The 18,147-nt window shown below is 41.3% G+C and overlaps 1 protein-coding gene across 1 annotated transcript in view; it reads right to left on the bottom strand.

The window, feature by feature from the left end:
* Window positions 1-2,217: 2,217 nt before the first annotated feature.
* LOC127015619 (melanopsin-like) overlaps window positions 2,218-18,147 on the bottom strand; it is a 42,397-nt gene continuing 26,467 nt past the window's right edge. Inside the window, 5 exon segments of the mRNA XM_050895666.1 lie at window positions 2,218-5,494; window positions 5,497-5,551; window positions 9,818-9,967; window positions 11,677-11,763; window positions 14,001-14,175. Of these exon segments, the coding sequence (XP_050751623.1) occupies window positions 5,163-5,494; window positions 5,497-5,551; window positions 9,818-9,967; window positions 11,677-11,763; window positions 14,001-14,175 (799 nt within the window). The 3' untranslated portion in view covers window positions 2,218-5,162.

Below are 18,147 nucleotides of genomic sequence, written 5' to 3'. Positions count from 1 at the left end.
TTGCTGCATTCCTGGTGGCTCAACAATTTCCACTGTAAGCTGCTGTTTTCATTTGTTTTACATTTACTGAACTCGAATGTGTTCAGTCTCACATTTTCCACACTTGTAGTCTGCTCTGGGCTGGATTTTTTTTTCTCCATCTCAGGAAGTAGGGATCATTTGTTTCCAAGAGCACACCCGTGGAAAATTAGTTGTCAACGTTAAATACATCCATCTGTTCCTTTGAAGAGCTTTACCACCTGCTTACAGTGGAAAGGAACCTGAAATTTGGCAAGGAGAAACTCTAGGGAGGCATCTTCTGCTGTCCCCGTGAAAATCTACCTACACTTAGTTCCTTATAAATTTCTGGAAAATACCATTTTCACATACACCCACTAGCACATGTGTCTGACTGTTCCATGGGGATCAGACATGCTCCTCGGCATGGAGGGAAAGGGCTGGGGTGCGTCACCCTAAGGACCATGCACCACTGGTAACGGCACCAGCCCATCTCCTCATGTGTTACTGCCTATGTCTTTGGCTCGTTCAGTCCAGCACAAGGTCCTGAAGATGACAAGGGTCTTCTGAAGCTTTGCTTTAAGGCGAAGAACACACCTGACTTTTTAAATAAAAATGTCTACATGATACATAACCACAAATAGAGAGTAAAAATGTTTCAGAATAAAAATGTCAATGTATTGTATAAGACACTGTCCCCTACAGAAATTTTCTCTCAGGAAATTTTACCATGAAGTATGGCACCAGGATTGCTGGCACACAGATATATCCCCACGCTGGCACAGGGGAGGATTAGTAATGGTGGAATTACACCTAACTTTTTGACATTTTGCAGTTAGCTTGTCATGTCCTGCTACCACCTGTAGCACTAACAAGTGCAACCAGAGTGCAGACATGAGTGCAACCCAGGCACATCATAAAGCAAGTAAAATACATGGACAGACATCCGAATTCTTAGTAAGCCATAGTGTATGTTAATACACAGGTAAATGTGACAGGCACAACAAAGACATCCCAGCACCAAACTCCCCACTTAAACACTTGTCCATTCAGGGTGTGCAGACAGAACATTGATGTATAGTCTGAGGCTATGGATGAGGTGCAAAGCAAGAAATAATCATCAGCTTGTGTTGACTTCATCCTGCAGTTACCTGATACATGCACATGCTAAACCAAAGCACTATGGTCAATTTTGATCTACTCCTATGTGAGAAAGGAGTCCACACTTAAAACACGGCATAATACACACCTAAGTTTCCAGCTCCCCACTAGCTTGCATGACGTTCACATATTTGTGAAAAAAACAGACAAAAAATGTCAAGGATAACCTATGCAGGGAATCAGTAAAGAGCAGCTGTAAAAGGGGGCGGGGGGGGGAGTAAGGAAATTAAGAAAGAGGGTATTTGCCTCCCAGTATTTTCCAGTTTTGCACATCACAACATAAACATTTTTCAGACAACAGATTGGAAGGATTTTCTTGTTCAGGGGTGTCTCCTGAAAGGAGGAAAATGCATGGATGTCTGGGAACTGAATGAGCTTTCTGGAAGAAAGTGGTATTAGGTCCTGCGTCGTACCAACCCAAGGCAGCAAGATTCATTAAGATTCAACTAAGTAATTTTTTTCTTCTTATTTGAAACCTTTATCTAACCATTGATTTAACTATAAAAAATAAATTCGTTGTCCATGCTAAAAGAAAATGTTTACACTTGTGGTCTGAATTTTCTCTTACTCATGAAAACTGGAACATATCCTATAACGGTGCTATACAAAGATTTAGCAGAAACAAACAATTGCTGGTTAACTGTGATTCAGATATAGGACAAAGATCAAAGACTGCTGTCACTGTTCTGATGTATTGACTTTGGTTATTTTTTTTCAATTTTATTTGTGTGATTCCTGACATCCCAGTTGAAGTCATTGTATTTCAGAAGTTGCTGAGCAACTTCAAATTTTACCAAGTCAGTGAACTCTAATTTTAGATGGTCTGCACTCAAGTAGGTGAGTGCTTGGTTGCACGTGAGCAGTCTAAATGACTTGAAAGGAGCTGCTCATGTAAATAAAGTTATGTATGTACCTTACTATTCACAGTATCAGAGCACAGGTTTCAAAAGCTTTGACTCAACTTTTTTGTTTCTCCTCCTGGCTCCTGAAATTAATGATTAAATAAGAAAAACAAACAATGGTTAGTTTAGTTTAACTCCTAAGAATTTTTTTATTCCATTTGAGTGAACTGATACATTCCTTTGTGAAATGGGAAGCAACAGTTAATATTGTACATTTTTATGTGCCATCTATTCTAATGTGGCAACAGAGAAGTTTGCAAAATTTTTCTGCATCGTGGTAGTCAATTTAAGACTCATTTACTCTGTGACTGATGTTTCTGCAAAAATCTCACCGTGAATGTAATAAGTCTATCCGATATTTCATACAACTTTATGTTTTATCTCTCTACTGCTATCTCATTTGGCATTCTAGCTTGCATCAGTTGAAGTAACCAGTAATCTCGACATTAGCTTCAGAAGCAATGGTAGTAATAGTGTATGACATTAACAGTATAAAAGTGAAACACTTCTTTGCACATACCTCAAGCCCACTAGTTTTCTGAGACACTTTATTAGTACCAGCACATATGCAAGAGATCACTGGAAAGTCATCTTGTAGGCTAACAAGTAGAATGCAAGACTTTGTCTGGATACGGAGGAGTTTGTTGACTGTTACTTCAGGGCTTACTTTCTTCATCCCATCGGAAACTACGGCAATATCCTGCCTACAGTCTTACCAGTACAAGTCTGTCAACATCTGACTGCACAGTTGACGGAGGGAAAAAAAACAAATCAGAGAGGACAGGTTCAGCAAAAAAATGAAAAGAATCAGAGATGGCAGGACAGTATGTTTAGCCTAGGATTAAGCCTCCCCCGTTTTCCATGAACATTGTATTTAACTAACATTTGATTACTCATTGTGGCCAAAACCACACACTGGATGAAAGCTTGGCACCAAGGAGCTGCAGGCAAGCATGTCCCCATCCCAGTCTGCAGCAGCTGCCCAGTGCTGCCTGCTCATTGCGCCAGTCCTCTAATGGAGGAATTGCCTTTGGAAATGCTGAGCTGATTGCAGATGACCTTGGCATGATTCCTGGCCCCGGTAGAAAGCCCGGCACCCGGTGGGCACAGCCTTGGCAGCCTGGCTGTGGGTACTGCAGCATGGTGCTGTCCCGGCTGAGCCCTGGCCCCTGGCACCACACGGCGGGGCTGCATGCAGACAACCACACACATGATGTGGCTCTACCACCCTTTTCCCCACTTTTCTACAAGGTAAGGAGGTATGTTGGCCTTGTTTCTGATGAGGGTCTCTAGACAGCAGAGTATGTCAAATAATAGCAGCATTAAGAGTGTTAGCATTGCAATAGGCAGCCTGTCTCAGCAATCACCTCTCTAACCCACCAGCATTTTTTTTTCCTAAAAAGAGCACAGCCTGTACCAAAAGCAAGTGTCTCAGTCCTCTCGAAGGTCTCCTGTGCCGATATCCTGCAAACCCTCGGGTCTGCAAGTTTGGAGGCATTCCTCTCTCTCCTGCACTGCTTTGGGTTTTAGTTTGTTCTTCAATGGTGTTCCTGTCTAGCTAGTTGCAAAGCAGATTTGTGTTATCTTCTTTTGTAATAAAAAATAACTTAAAAAAATACTTCTACCCTTTCCGTCTTTCCATCTGTTTTTGTGCATCAGGAGAACAGGAAAAGAGAAATTACTACTCGTGACCAGCCAGTGCATACACAAAACTTGGAAATGCTCTCAGTGGTCTCTGCACAATCTAGGATACAGTCAAGGGAATAAACCGAGACTATGAACATAAACTCTCATGCTCTTGTTGGATGTCTGAATGCTACTAGACTCACTGGACCAAATATTTGCACTACTATATCCAGAGAAACACCTGCTTTCTACTAAGATATACTGATATTATGTGGAGAACAATATAGTTCAACTTGTTGTCTACATTTGAAAGTCAGAGGCTGAAAGGGAGGATGTGGAGAAAACGTTATAAAAAGGGAAAATGAGTAATGAAAGGAAGAATGCAGTTAGGAGTAAAATGCTAGGAAGGTCTTCTGAGCCTGAGCCATAATGTGAAGCACAGATAAAATAAGCACAATCAGTAACCACAGATAATGGTGACTGCAGATCCTGTAGCAAACACCACAGTACTGTGGAGTTTTCTCCCCAAGATGATGTTTTACCTGCTCTGAAGGCCTCTGGTAAGTGACCTGTAGGAGAAGACATCTGCTGGGTCTTTTTAGAAGAGGAGAGGAGAAGAATCTCCTCTGAAGAGACAAGTGATATATAGCAGCCAAGGCTTTATTTTTATCAATGACTTGTCAAGCCAGCTGTGAACGTTAACCCTTTTAACCACAGACTCATTAAGAACCATACATATTTAATCAAGACCAACTCTGAAGGTGCTGTAAATGCTTCTACAGGTAGTAGTATATGTTTTAGCATATAGCACCTTGCATTTCGACATTCAGGTGATCGTGCTAATGCTGAGGTAAAATCCAGACTTCTAGCACTAAACTTTAAAAGCAAGCGGTCACTTCCCAGTTACATTGTCAGTTTGTTTATTTACGTTTAGCAAGCTGCCTATTTAAAAAACAAAACAAACCAAAAGCAATGCTGAAAATAATTTGATTAAAAGATAGTTCAGACCATCTAGCCGTCTGTGTTACCGCTGGGGCTGGTGGAAGCTGTGGTCTTGTGGCGCTTTCCATCACCGTCCAGAAAAGTGTTGCCAAAACAGGAATGCTGTTTCATGCACAGGTAGCAGAAACATTCAGCAGCTGCCCTTGCTCTTGCCCAGTCATTTTTCCTTCTGCTGGCACCTCCATCTGTAGTTACAAATCAGGGCCCCACGAAGCAGGCGGCCAACTCGACCGATGCCACTCGATCATGCTGCCAGATCTTCCACTGTTCATTTCCTGCAGCACAATCTGAAAGAAAGCCTGTTTCCATGCCTGAGCTGGTCTGAACAAAGATAAATCTGAAGGCTGCCTAGTGACTACCGTATAAACATACAAAAAGTTTGATGATCTAACCTACAAGGCTTTGGTTATTTGGTGTAATTAAGTGGAGAAGATGCCAAGAAAATAATTACCGGAAAGTTTTCTTTTGACAAACTCATGATAGAAATTTCTCAACAGCTTCAAGGAACTCCATGGATGAGCTAAGCCCTTCCAAGTCCAGCAGATTGCCCTTTTTGTCATGAAAGTGGAATAATTCAGTCTCTTCCTCTTCCAGTTCTTCTCGGAATAGGTTGGTCTCTGAGGTAGGAATGATGATGATGCGAGGGACTGTATTGCTAATGATAGAGCCCAGGACTCCATTAGCTTGACTTTCTTGAGTTGCCATCTGTGAAGTACCTGAGTGTCCTTCTCTGCTGATACTGCTGCTATTCAAACCGACAGGCAGAGAAGCTGCTCTTAGGGAGCTGGTCACGAGTGTTGCAGGGGACTGTGTAGGACTGGTTGCCCAAGCACCTTCTCCAAACAGCTGGAGGAGAGCGAAACCTGGAGCGGAGACATAAGTTTTAGTGTTGTCATACAGCATATGACTATGGAAACCAGTATTTGAAATATTCATTACCACTAGTCACTATTTGAGTCACCAGTCGTATTTTCTAAACACTTGAATCATTGACTAGAAGGAGGGAAAATCATGATGTGTTAACATCTACAGCTTGGAAAGCAGGATGTTAAATGAAGCAAAAGAAGACATGCTCAAATATCAGCAGAGACCAAAAAGAAAAAAAGAAGAAAAGAAAAGCCCATTCCATTTTATTTTATGTTTAAAAAAAAAAAAATTTATCCGTTTTTAACACATCTCAAGGTACTGGATAATTATACTTCTCTCTCTCTCCTGGAAGAGATCTCGCATAACACTCAAGCACACTCTATTCTTTATTTGCCTGAAGTTTCAGCATCCTTGTGACAATCTCTATCATGGTGTCCCCAAATGGTTCCTGGTACTTCCTTGGGGCAGTCAGTGGCTTTGCATTCATATATTGGACAGTATTTCCACCAACAAAGAAGGGAAAAACAGTGACTGTGATTTTGCTTTGCTAACCATTTCCCATCTGCCTATTTTGGGACAACTCTAATTTCTAACTTGACCCTGATGGCAACTCCCCTGTGACCTTTCCATAACTCTTCGTGCACAGTATGCAAATCCAGAGTGAACTAAGTAAGCTTTGAAAGTGTTAATATTTAAATACACTGGCAATGGAAGGCATGAATGATCAATTTTGGCTTGCTTTAGAAAATGACAGTTAAGGTTATAAAATCACTGTGCCAGATATAGACAGATGTTAGAAGTTCCTCCTTCCTGGGGAAGATCAACACTTAAAGTAAAATGCAGTTTTTACTTCATTACTATGTGAATTCCCATGAAGCCTAATGGAATTCAGAGTACAACTAAGCTTTACTTAGATTGCTATAAAGCCTCTTTCAGAGTTCTATTTATTTCTCTTAATACAGTTGTAAAGCGTATTAATTAGTTACACTGAGTCTCTCCATAGCTTGAGCTTCACATAATAGTTTTGTAAAATTTTTCCTCTATTGCAGATATTCCTGTTCTAGTCATAAACCTCATTAATTCATCTTTAGTCTTCTTGAAGCATTCAGGCATGTAATTCCCGTGGATTTATATGGGTTTGGTGCTGAAACATCTTTTAGAAATGTTAGATTAGTTTCTAGCATGATTACAGCCCACCAGGGGCTGTAATCTTGGCCCTCTTTGTCTCCACCTAGTCCATGGCCTGTGATACTGCCTTTATACTGACAAACTAAATGGTTCCTTAAGTCAAAAAAGGAAGGCTTTTTTGTTTGGTTGGTTTTTTGTCTTTATTTTTTAAGATTTAGGGGTCATAATCTCAGTCTTAGCAAGTAGTTGGCAGAATATGGTATTGCATAGCATAGATCTAGTCTGATTTTACAGACAGAAACCCAAACGCGTTTGTTTTTCACACAAATTTTGTTGTTTTAAAAAAAAAAAAAAATCAAAATTTTTAGTCTCTCTCCCCCTCTGTCTCTCTGTCAGTCTGGGTTTAAAATTAGGTACTGATATATACTGAAGCATTGTGTAGTTCTACTCCACAAGCAGGAACCATTTACCAATCCCTATCAATAATGATTTCTCCAGCCACTGTACCTACCCAAGTGGAGGGAAGCACAGTGTGCTAAAAAAAGTGGCTTAAAGCAACCTGACAGAGAAGAAAAGTCCGTTCTTCCAGATCAAAGATAACAATAGAATGAAAAAATCCAAATCCAGATCCACTCCTCCCTGCTTCCAGTGCTGTTTTCACCGCGGCAGAAGGATGGGTTTGTTTTGGATATGGCTTAGTGGGCAGGACACCACTTCCAAGGTTTTTTTAATAGTTTTCACGCCGGGTGATTCCCTTGACACAAAACCTGAATGCACAGAGCACACTTGGCAACTCTCCTTTGAAATCAAGTATACAGACCTATCTTATCCTCATAATACGTGCCTGCATTTCAATGCTTCCAAAAAGGCCTCTTCACTGCCACGCCAGGTTTCCAGGTGTCAGTCTACATCAAGTCTGTTACCATCCTAACTAACTGCAGTAAGTCAGCCATGGGGCTGGATCATATCTTTGTGGCAGCACAGAAAACAGTTGTGTCGTGCGTTTTTATGCTCTGGAAAGCACCAAGCCTGGGACACTGATAGGCTTTTTTACTTTCACTTGAGGGATGCCTTTTCTTTTTTGACAATCCATCTGCAACTGTGCATTAAGGAGTCTTGATCTCAGTCAGTGAAAAGAAATCAGAGGTACATGAATTTTTTAGATGTTGTTGAGATGGTCTTCTTAAAGAAAACAAAGGAAATGTAAGATTCTTTTCCTAAAAAAAAATTTATATTTTGTTAAATCAAAAAGTTAGGTGACCTTTCACCAAATTCATGCTTGTATTTCCATAATTGAGCATTTTTGGAAGTGCTATAATTGGAATTTAGTCATAGACAATCCAGTAATGCTATTAAAACCTTAAAATAAATATCTAAAAATGCAGTGGGGTTTCTTTAGGGTTGGTTGGGGTTTTTTTAAGGACAAATGGGTGGCCTCATAGTGAAACATTCTAACTGAGCTTGACAAATAAATATTTATTCTCATAGAATGAATATTGATGCATTGCATTTAGCTAACACACAAAGGACCTTCACACCACACAGGAATCTTTGCTGAAAATATTCAGAAAAGCAAATGAGGCTTTGAACATTCAGTGTAAATAAACTCCACACATCTCTGTGAACACCACTGAAAGCCTCAGCATGAAGGTACTCTGTTTAAAGGTTGTTTATCAAAATAATCCAACAGATATCTTTCAAAGACAAAGTATAGCATCTGAGCCTTCTTGTGGGCTACTCAGTTGCTAAATTCCAGAATACAGGAATATTTATTTAATTACTGAACACTTTTATGCAGACCACCTCAGATTTATTTTCCTTCTCCTTCCTTGTGAGACCGAAAGCCAGTGGTTCTCCAGAACCTGGAGACAATCTCTTGTCTTTGCCACTTCCCTACAACCTTGGACACACTGGGCTACTGATGGAGGGCAGCGGAGGTGGGTAGTAGATTTGAGCCCCTGCTGCCTGCCACCACATTTGAAGCCATTGTTTTTCCATCAATACTATTCACAACAGTTACAGGAAAAGACCAAGGTTTCTCAGGACTTGATCTTAAGGAGACACACAAAAGAAGACAGGGCAGATGCATGCAGGAACCGGGTCATTGGATGGCTGGAAATTTCCAGAACAGCTCCTGCTTTAAACTACGCTGTCTCTAGACAATTAGCCTCAGAGCTGGAAGGGAGCACGGGGGACAGAAGCAGATGCTGTAGCTGCCCAAGGTGCGGGTGTTTGGTTACACACACTACAGTAAACCCGTGAAAGGGTGCCTCCATCAAAAAGTGGGTGCTACTCAGTCCAGCCACAGACAGGGGATTGTAAGCCTATGTCTGTCTTTTCTTGAAAATGCAGCACTGATATATGCTTGACATTGTGCCACCCATACAAATACTCGTTTTAAAACTGGTGTTACGGTTCTGGCAGAAGCTGACGCATGGGTGGCCTACTGCTGCCATCCTCAGCAGTTCCTCAGGGAACGGGGTGCTCCTCAACAGCATGATGCCAAACCTCAGCGGTTTGGGCAACAAGCGTGATGCATCCACAGAAGATGCGCTGAGTACTCACCGTCTCCGCTTTCAGTGAGGGAAGTGTGGCAGCTGCCAGACTCTCCCACCCTTAGGGAGAAATTGGAGTTTCTTTCTCATCTTCCCCCTCAACAAAAATAAAACGTTTTAATGTACACGGAAAAGAAGAAAAAGGGTGGCTTCTATCACGTCAGATTCCATTTTGCAGCCCTGACTGTAATAAAAGGAGGCTGCCACAATGTGGACACAAGGGTCAGGATGGGAGGAACCAGAGCTGGGTTAGATAAACAGGCAAAGATGCAAAGTTAACTTCTTACATTTGATGGTACTGACTGTGCTTTAATGCAGCTTTAGAACTATGAGCTGATGCTGGCTTTCCAAAAATGGGCAACATATCAGTGAAAAAATTAGTAAGGCGTTATTGGCATTTTCATTAGTCACAAAAAAAGAAATAACAACAAGGATGAAGAGGCCATTGGAATCAGTATAAATAAAGCCTACAGATGAAACAGATGGGTATAAAAGGCTGAATTATTATTCCAGAGATGATGTACTGTAGCAAGATTAACACTAAAATGGAGAGTCACCAAGCAGAGACTTTTTTGTTACCTTTTTTGCAGTTGCTGCATCGCAGCTGCAGGTCTTTGGGAGCAGGTCTCTCTTCTCCTGTCTCAGACTTGTTGAGAAGGAATGGCTTCGGCAATGCTGCAGTTTCTTATGAGCTGGCTCTACAGGGTCAAGCTCTACATCACTGCAAGTCTAATCACAAATGATGAGGGATTTCAGACAGTTACATCCTTTCTCAAATTCTAAAAGTTCTCAAACTCTAGCAGAAACCATGCATTCTTACAGAAAACTAAAGATGTTCTAACACAGGTCTCACACTCAAAACTCCCCTGGGAAAGGCTTGATTTTTAATCTTGTTGCTTACCCTGGACTTTTTTCCTGAACCAAAAAAATCTTTGAAATAATGAAAAATCACTTAATGTCTTTTCACCAGGATGTTTCTCACCTTTTTTTATCTCCTTGCTTGTGCTATGCTTATAGCTGCATAGCACCTGAAGCCTAAAGGTGGGAGCAAGTACAACCAATCTGTTTAATATGGCTTATGGCATTCTGCATGACCATCAGCTGGTACAAAACTGTGGACATGGACAGGTCCAAAACCACATTTGTATACATCCCAGCTAGATACCCAGAACACACAGGGCTTCTCAAGCCCCATAAGTGTGCTGCTTCTCTGAACCATCATTAGTGGATGGGAGGCAATGGGTGAGCTCTGCACTAATTTTCTAAGAACATGCCAGTAATGGAGCACAATCGTGACATTGCAACCATGCTGTTCCATTTACAGGCTTGGGCAGAGGCCATCCATCATCCCTAACTTTGTGGTGACTTTTTGATTGACTATTAATGGTGAGATCATCCCACTATTTTCCACACCAGCTTTTAGATAGAGATAGATAGATAGATAGATAAATATGTAGATAGATAGGGCTCCACACAAGTGTGAAGCCAGTGCATAATTCCAGTGCATCACTTTGCTCATACATCTATGTATTGCCACCTGTTTATTTCTCCTCTCTTGTAGAATCAAACTGTAAATACAACTTTATATGACTCACGAATATGTCGGCTCCCTACACTAACGTGTACACAACACACAGAGGAAAGTGTTGGTGGCAACAGCTGCAAGCTGCGTCTTTTACAGTGTTGCTGGTGTCATTCCTGCCCGTCAATACTTTATTGGAGCATTCCAAAATCTCACTCAGTCCTGCTGTCATGTGAGAGTTGTTGAGCTTAGCTTTTATTTCAGCAGCTGCTGTTTCAGCTAAAATCTGTACAGCTGCACTGAGCTGTCAGTTGCCCCAAGGACAATTACCTTTTGCTACATCAACTCAGCACAACACAGTGCTGCGCATCGCTAACAGCAGGTGTTTTATTTGAGACTCCTAAGCCAAAGTTGTGCCAAAGGCTGAAGGCTCTTATCCAATTATCCCTTCTCTTTAAACAGCAACCCCAACCAAACACACACAATAACCTGCTAACCCCAATGAACCAAAATCAAGTAGTGACCAACAGTGAAGAACAGAAAGCTTCTTGGATCAGGATGGGTGATCCAGCTGAAATTACCTCATTTGACGTCAAACAAAGGATTAATGGGGAGAGAATTTAGGAATAAACTTTAAGTCAAGGAAAAATAAGAGACAAAAGGGGCAAAAAAAGGTTGGAAATAAGTAAATGAGGAGTCTCCTTGTTTTAAACTATGTCATCACATTTCCATTTTGCTACACGTGCTATCTACAACCAGTGAATGAAGCACAAGTGTAAACAGACAAGTAGTCCCCATGATCTCAAGGGGGATACAGATATGTGTGGGTGCTCTGTTTGCTCAAGCTGTTAAGCAATTCCAAACAAAATATACTCTTTTTTTTATGATAGGATATTGGCATGTTGCATATACTAACCTCATATTGCAAGGATAATCTGGGTATTTTACAGTTTGTGAAATCATCACGGTTGATACTCTCATGCATCATTGTGTAATCAGTGGTCTGTGAATGGAATTAAATCAGCAGGATAGATTATCTCCTTTTCATTTACATTGCAGCAGAAATATTTATGCATTTATTTATATCTTCAAGAGCCAAGACAAACGCTAAATTTCATAGTCCATACAAAGTGAGTCACTCTTTTTTTCTATCTCATTAAGGTCTTTTGCCCTAATATAGCAACAACCAGATAAACATGAAAGTGCTCCCCATGCCTTGAAGACTATGAGAGCCTAGGCAAGCAAATTTGGGGATCTTCATGCTGTGCAGTGTGGTACAGTAGCATCACACTCCACAAGACTCCCATCATACACTTCAAACTCACTTAGGGACAAATCTGAACAACAGTACACAAAAAAAGGCTTTGCCCAGGCTAAGAGAGGCCTTTCACTCTTCTATTTATTGTTTTAATTTAAAAGAAATTTTGTGGTAGACATATTTTATGAAACACTATAGAAAAACTTGTCACTTCCAGACCAGGTCTTTCCTGGGAAGTCGCTTGTCCATTGCATGGTATTTAAACACCTTCTAATTTTGAATGACAAAATGTGCCCCATTTAAGAGATTTCATGATCTTTAATTATCATCATTATTACCTGTCTGTACTACAGTAACCTGTAGGCTGTTTAGTGATAGCCAGGAATGCTGCTGGGATACGTGACATACAGTCACAAAGTGGAAGAAGATCCTTGTCCCCAAACAGTTCACAACTTCACAAGCTGTACGGCTGAGGCTACCCAGTAAAGCACAATTAGTCATTTTAACTGGAAGTCTACCTGATGCAGCTGTATGGTTATTGTGCAAGACAGGCAGCAGCAGGGACTGCAAAGTAACCTGTCTTTTGTAATGGGATAGATTTTGTTTCATTAGGGCTCAGGCAGTGAGCCTTCCCTTCAGGCACGTAAAGTGGTTTTTTTGTTCTGTTTTTTGATTTCACAGCCAGAAGGCCTGAACTTCTTGTCAGCACCCTGGACACAGTGCTAGCATTGGCTGGGACTGCTTGGTTTCCCAGTGAACAGTGCATTTTTTGCTCAGGTACGTTTGCTTTACTGTCTGTCTGCCATGAAACAGTTCAGAAATCTGCCTGGTGCTGTTACCTGAAAGGAACAACTTCCATTCTCCAGCAGAAAATTCAGTGCAAAATTATCTTGTTTGAGAATGGTGCACTGTTCAGGCTGGTTTTCCTGGTGGTCCTAGGTCCATTTCCAAATCAAGGACCCCAGTCTTCCCAAAAATACTCAACATAGTTACAGCCTCACTGAAATGTAGCTCCACGGCCTGACTCTCAGCGACAGCACCCTGAAAGCAGCAGCCTGCAGGCTGCAGCACGCAAAAAACCAAGCCCCATCCTTGCTCAGACCGCCGCCACCTGGCTCAAGGGGAGAGCCAAGAGTTTGCCACTCAGCCCGTCACAGTGATTTACACCTTTGTGAAAGGTTACTGACTGCAGCCGTCGCTCTGGGATGTTTCTTATGCCCGAGCTAAGCACGGAGCAGCGCAGGTCTCCGGGAGGGCCAGCCTCAGCCCAGCCCCTGCCACGGCTGCCATGCCTCCCCGGGAGCCGCCTTCCCAGCACTTTTGCAGGCAAGGCTGGCTTCTTGTGACTTGGAGAGGCAGGCGAGGTCATGCTGAGAGGCACTGTGAAGAATACCAAGGGATCCTTTTATTTCTACCTCCCTCAATCACCAGCCTTACTGAGACTTGGGGTGTGCTGCTTACAAAACACCCCACCTCGCTCCAGGTGCAGGAGTCTTCCAGTCCTCATGGTTAAAATCCAGGGAAACAAAAAAATTTCCTGTCCTACAGAAAATGGACTTCCTTTAAAATAATAAGACAGCTTTTGGATAGGTTAGAAAACTTTGGATGGGACACTGTTTTCCTGTCCTCCAGCCCCCTCAGATACTGAATTATAGAAAGTGGTGGGTGCCATGGGGAGTGCCTATCAATGGCTCTTTTAAATTCACATTAAAGACTTAACCTTAACATCCATGGTCCCAGTAGGCATCTGAACCATGCAGATATGCTGGTCTTGATGCTTTTTCTGATCAGAAATCATCACACATGAACTCCGAGAAAGGCTTTGCAGAAATGACCTCACATGACCCCAAAAATTTAGCTACATGCCCCCCCCCCCCCTTTTCTGTTCTCTAATTTTGAATATGTATTTATAGAGTCACTTATTTTGGGAGTTGGAGAAACATGATACTCACTTTCCTTCATGGAAACAAGAAAAGACTTACAGCTTCTCCAGTGGAAACTGATGAAACACAAGTGCTCTTGGTTCTGCCAGCAAGAGATGGATGGCTGGAGAGAGAGGTCCTGAATGATGACTCATTTATGGAGCCTCTCAGGAGGTCGTTCTTCGATATTCGTATTAGGAACCTCAAGCAGGGAACAGCATTGTGGATTGTTTTTCTGAAGGAAAACAGGAGAAGAAAAAAAACAAACGGCACATTGACGACGCGGCCTTGAAAATCATGTGGTGAAAGTACCGTCTCTTTCCATAACCTCAGCAAGGCTTCTGTTTTGGTTGAGGAGGTCTTAAAGGCTACATGGAAACAGCATAGTATATCTAGTGGAAACTACTCAACAGGCTGAAAGGAAAATAGCAGGTGGCTTCTGGGCCTTGGGTCAAAACACGTGTGGAAGAGCTGCATGGATAAGTAGTAAGAATTGAAAATATCTTGAAGAGCGTGATTGCTTCTGATTTAATTAAAAGGTTAACCCAGACAACTTTCAGGTTATCTGGTTCGAAGGTCTTCACTGTGCAAAGGCACAGAATGAGTGGAAAAAAGGAAGGGGGAGAGGGTCAGAAGAATCAGATATTGTTATTTATTTATATCACAGCAGCTCCTGTAAGTTCCTATCGGGAATTAACATTCCATACAAGCACAGAGGAGAAAGATGATCTAGGCCTCAAAGAACTTAAAACCTGCCTTATTCATTAAATAATAATCTCAGTCATGGTTGTATGAGTCTATTCCTCCTGGCCCCAGCCCTGGCCCCGCATGGAGCAGAAGAGTCCAAGAGCCTCCCCTGTGCGATGCCAGCTGGACTTGCTCCTCGCTGCTGCTGAGGACTGGCAGGCTAATGCTAGCCAGAGCGCTGCATTTGGTGCAACACCTCCCCAGTGCCTCCCGATCCATTATTTCAGCCCAACAGACAAAGCTAATACTGGCACAAAACTAAATGAACAAGTCAAGAAGCAAGGCAGCAACAAGGCGTATGGAAAACAACGGATTCACGGGACTTATGGATCAGTGGAGAATGTTAATATATTGACTTTATACTGAGATGCAAGTCAAGTCGACGTATGTTGTAAAATCTTTGCTTCTATAGTCACCAGGTTTGTTGAATAACTAGTACATTTAAAATCATCATTTCTATTCTCAGAAAAGATCACACACGTTAAAGTCTCAGAGACCTGATTCTGGGATCACAAGATGAGATCACTAGTTTGTCAATCCAAAAAAAAAAAAAAAGAAAGCTTTCTGCCCTCAGCATCAGGAAGATTCTGCCGAGATGCCTGCCGGTGAGCTGGCAGAGCCCCACCAAGCTGCTTGGGGGTGCAGGAGGCTGCCCACATGGTGCTGGATAAAAAAAAGAGCTAATGTTGTGCAGAAAGTAAAAAGTTTTGAGAATCAGCAAGGGTTTACAGGACACGAGAAAATGCCAGGCCCCCATAAGTTCATTTTCATGTTGAAGACCTCAGGCTAGTGCTGAAAAAGCAGCTGCCAGCTTTTTTCCCCAGCTGAGAAGCTGAACCACTTCCCTCAGACATAGACGTAGCTTTTGATGTCTGCCACAGCCTACCTGGGGCTGTAAACTATTCAATAACTTCAAGCTGGTGTAAAACTTACCATCCTGTTTATTAAGTGCGATTTCATGCAGAGACCTCCTCACGCTGGAGGTTCAGGAAATATATGTCTGATGGTGAATTTTCAAGGACAACGTAAGAACATTTTTGATGTCTTGAGGGACCAGAGTTTCAATTTTACTAATATTTGGGAGGACTGTTGAGGGACATTTTGTGGGCTGGGATGAAAGTACAGATTTTGAAGGGAGTTTTAATGCTGTATGGGTGAAATACAAAATAGGTATAAACTGAGGTGCTTATTTAATGATATTTTTATAATCCTCTGAAATAAGAGAGTCACCCAAAGTCAAATATGTAGTACTTGCAAATAAATTTTTGAGAAAATACTGCAAATCAAAATTATTCATGATTATTCAGTTACTTATGATGCAGCAATTTTGAACAAATAATTTTTGTATAATTGTGCTTCACTTGGGAGCAAGTTGGAAACATGGAGATGCAGAATTTCCCTGTTTGCTATGAACGAATGATTACAAAACCTAAAACTTCCAAAATCTAAGGAAGTTTCTGCAATAACTCTAACACAGCCAAGTGACATTCTCTCACATACAGGTTGTTAAAGGAGTGAAAACTTTCTTCCCCCACAAAACAGCATTTCATGAATTAAAACTTTGCAGACATTTCCTTACTTACTCACATTTGTTACTTCCAGTGATACCTATCAGGGAGAGAAGTGTTTTTCTCCTTTATACTGGTGGGGAGTGGATGGGCAGGGGTGTATAGAACAATTCACTCCTCAGACCAGTTCTTAAAAGCCAAGTGCTAGCACAAAGGTCACTATTACATTTTCAGTTACATTCATTGTAATGTACTTTTTTTTTTCATTGCTTAAGGTAAGGAAACCCCACAAAAAGACTTGTTTGATTTGTTGGGGTGTTAAGATGCAGTGACAGCAATTCTCTGTGCAAAAAAGCGTCTTGCTTTGGTGGTGGTACATCATTGATTTAAGCCATATCTGAACTCTTTAGATCCTGATTTCTAGATGCCTCTTTCCAGAAAGATTTGGAAAATAACTTAGATTTAACTCGGTTCAGTAGTTCCAATAAAAAAATGGCAATTCATCCCCTGCCCAAACCCTTAAGTCCTGGGCCTGAACAGACTGGCCCATTTATCTGTCATTGGATAAATTACTTTCAAGGCACAACGTGAATTATCAGAAGATTTGGAAATTATGCAGAAACCCTGATGTTTACATACATATACATTATTCACTGTTCAAGCAAAATTGGTCCTGCCAACATATTTTCACCAGCTGACTTGTTGGTGTACTGTAGCTGCTTTTTCAGTTTTAAAACTGCATGCTTGATTCATCGTGAGGGACCCAACATTACTTCTTTTCCTGACTGAATGACTCCCAAGTCTATGAAATGTCTTCACAACAATTCCATAAACACTTCTTTTGTTGATATGTCTAGAAATACAAATTAGGAAGCAGGGAAAAAAATAAAACAAAACACTTCAAGAGAGTGTCTGAAATCCTGTTGTGGACACCAGCCTTTTTCTTAATACAATCTTACTTAGAAAAGCCGATGCTGGTTGGAAAAAGCTTAAATGAAGCAGTTCACTATACAGTGTCTGCTTTGGAAACACTCACTTGACCTTGCAAAAATAATATAAAGAATCACTGAACACAATAGCTTTGGATCAGAAAAAAAATACCAGGTTCACAATGTGTCAGCCAGCCATGCAAAACTTCTCATTCAACTTCTGCAAGCCATCAGAGACTAGTCATTCTCCTATTCTAAACTAAAATGCTCTGCAACCTTCAAAAAATAAGATGGACTCAGGTTTTTGGAGGATGCAAAACGGTGTTAGTTATGATAGCAAACATTTTCAAACAAAATATGTTTTCACCATTTCTGGGTGTATTTCCACCAGCGTTCTGAGAAACTCCAACTGTTCTTACAACCACACAGTCATTCATCAGACGTACAAAACAATGAACTCAATTTCCAGCTCCCAAATCCTAGTTTTCAGGCAGTATATCTTAGCAGCTTTTCCACTTCTTGGGTGAGACAAACCTCATTCCGACGACTAACCCTGCCATCTAGTGGCATTTATACATTTATCACATTTATCACCATGGCATCCCCATGTTTCATCCGAACTTTTGATGCAGCATCTCTTTGTGGTAGATACGCTTTGAAAGACGTGCAGAAAAGTCGAGAGATATGCTGAATAGCAGTTCTGTTACAAGCATTTCTCCTTTCATATAATACAGTATTTTTCACTGCCAATGTTTCAAAAACACATTACATACATTATGGGAGGAAATTGCAAGGTCTGAACTATATCTTCTGTGTGAGGTATAGCTTCTTCTGAGTACACTGCTGTGAATTGTGAAGGTGAAAAAAGACTATTTAGGAGCCCACCTAATGCTGGAGATAGGGCTGAGAACACAATCGAGTTGTATCCCTTTCCTTACGTTAAACAAACAAATGAAAACTCAAAAAACAAACCCCAAAAAACTATTTTTGCTAGATTTTTGGAAACCAAGTATTTTGGAATTT

The sequence above is a fragment of the Gymnogyps californianus genome, chromosome 4 (genome assembly GCF_018139145.2).
Source record: "Gymnogyps californianus isolate 813 chromosome 4, ASM1813914v2, whole genome shotgun sequence".
NCBI lineage: Eukaryota > Metazoa > Chordata > Aves > Accipitriformes > Cathartidae > Gymnogyps > Gymnogyps californianus.
The sequence above is the reverse complement of the archived record's forward strand: the minus strand, read 5'-3'. Positions and strand labels throughout refer to the sequence as shown.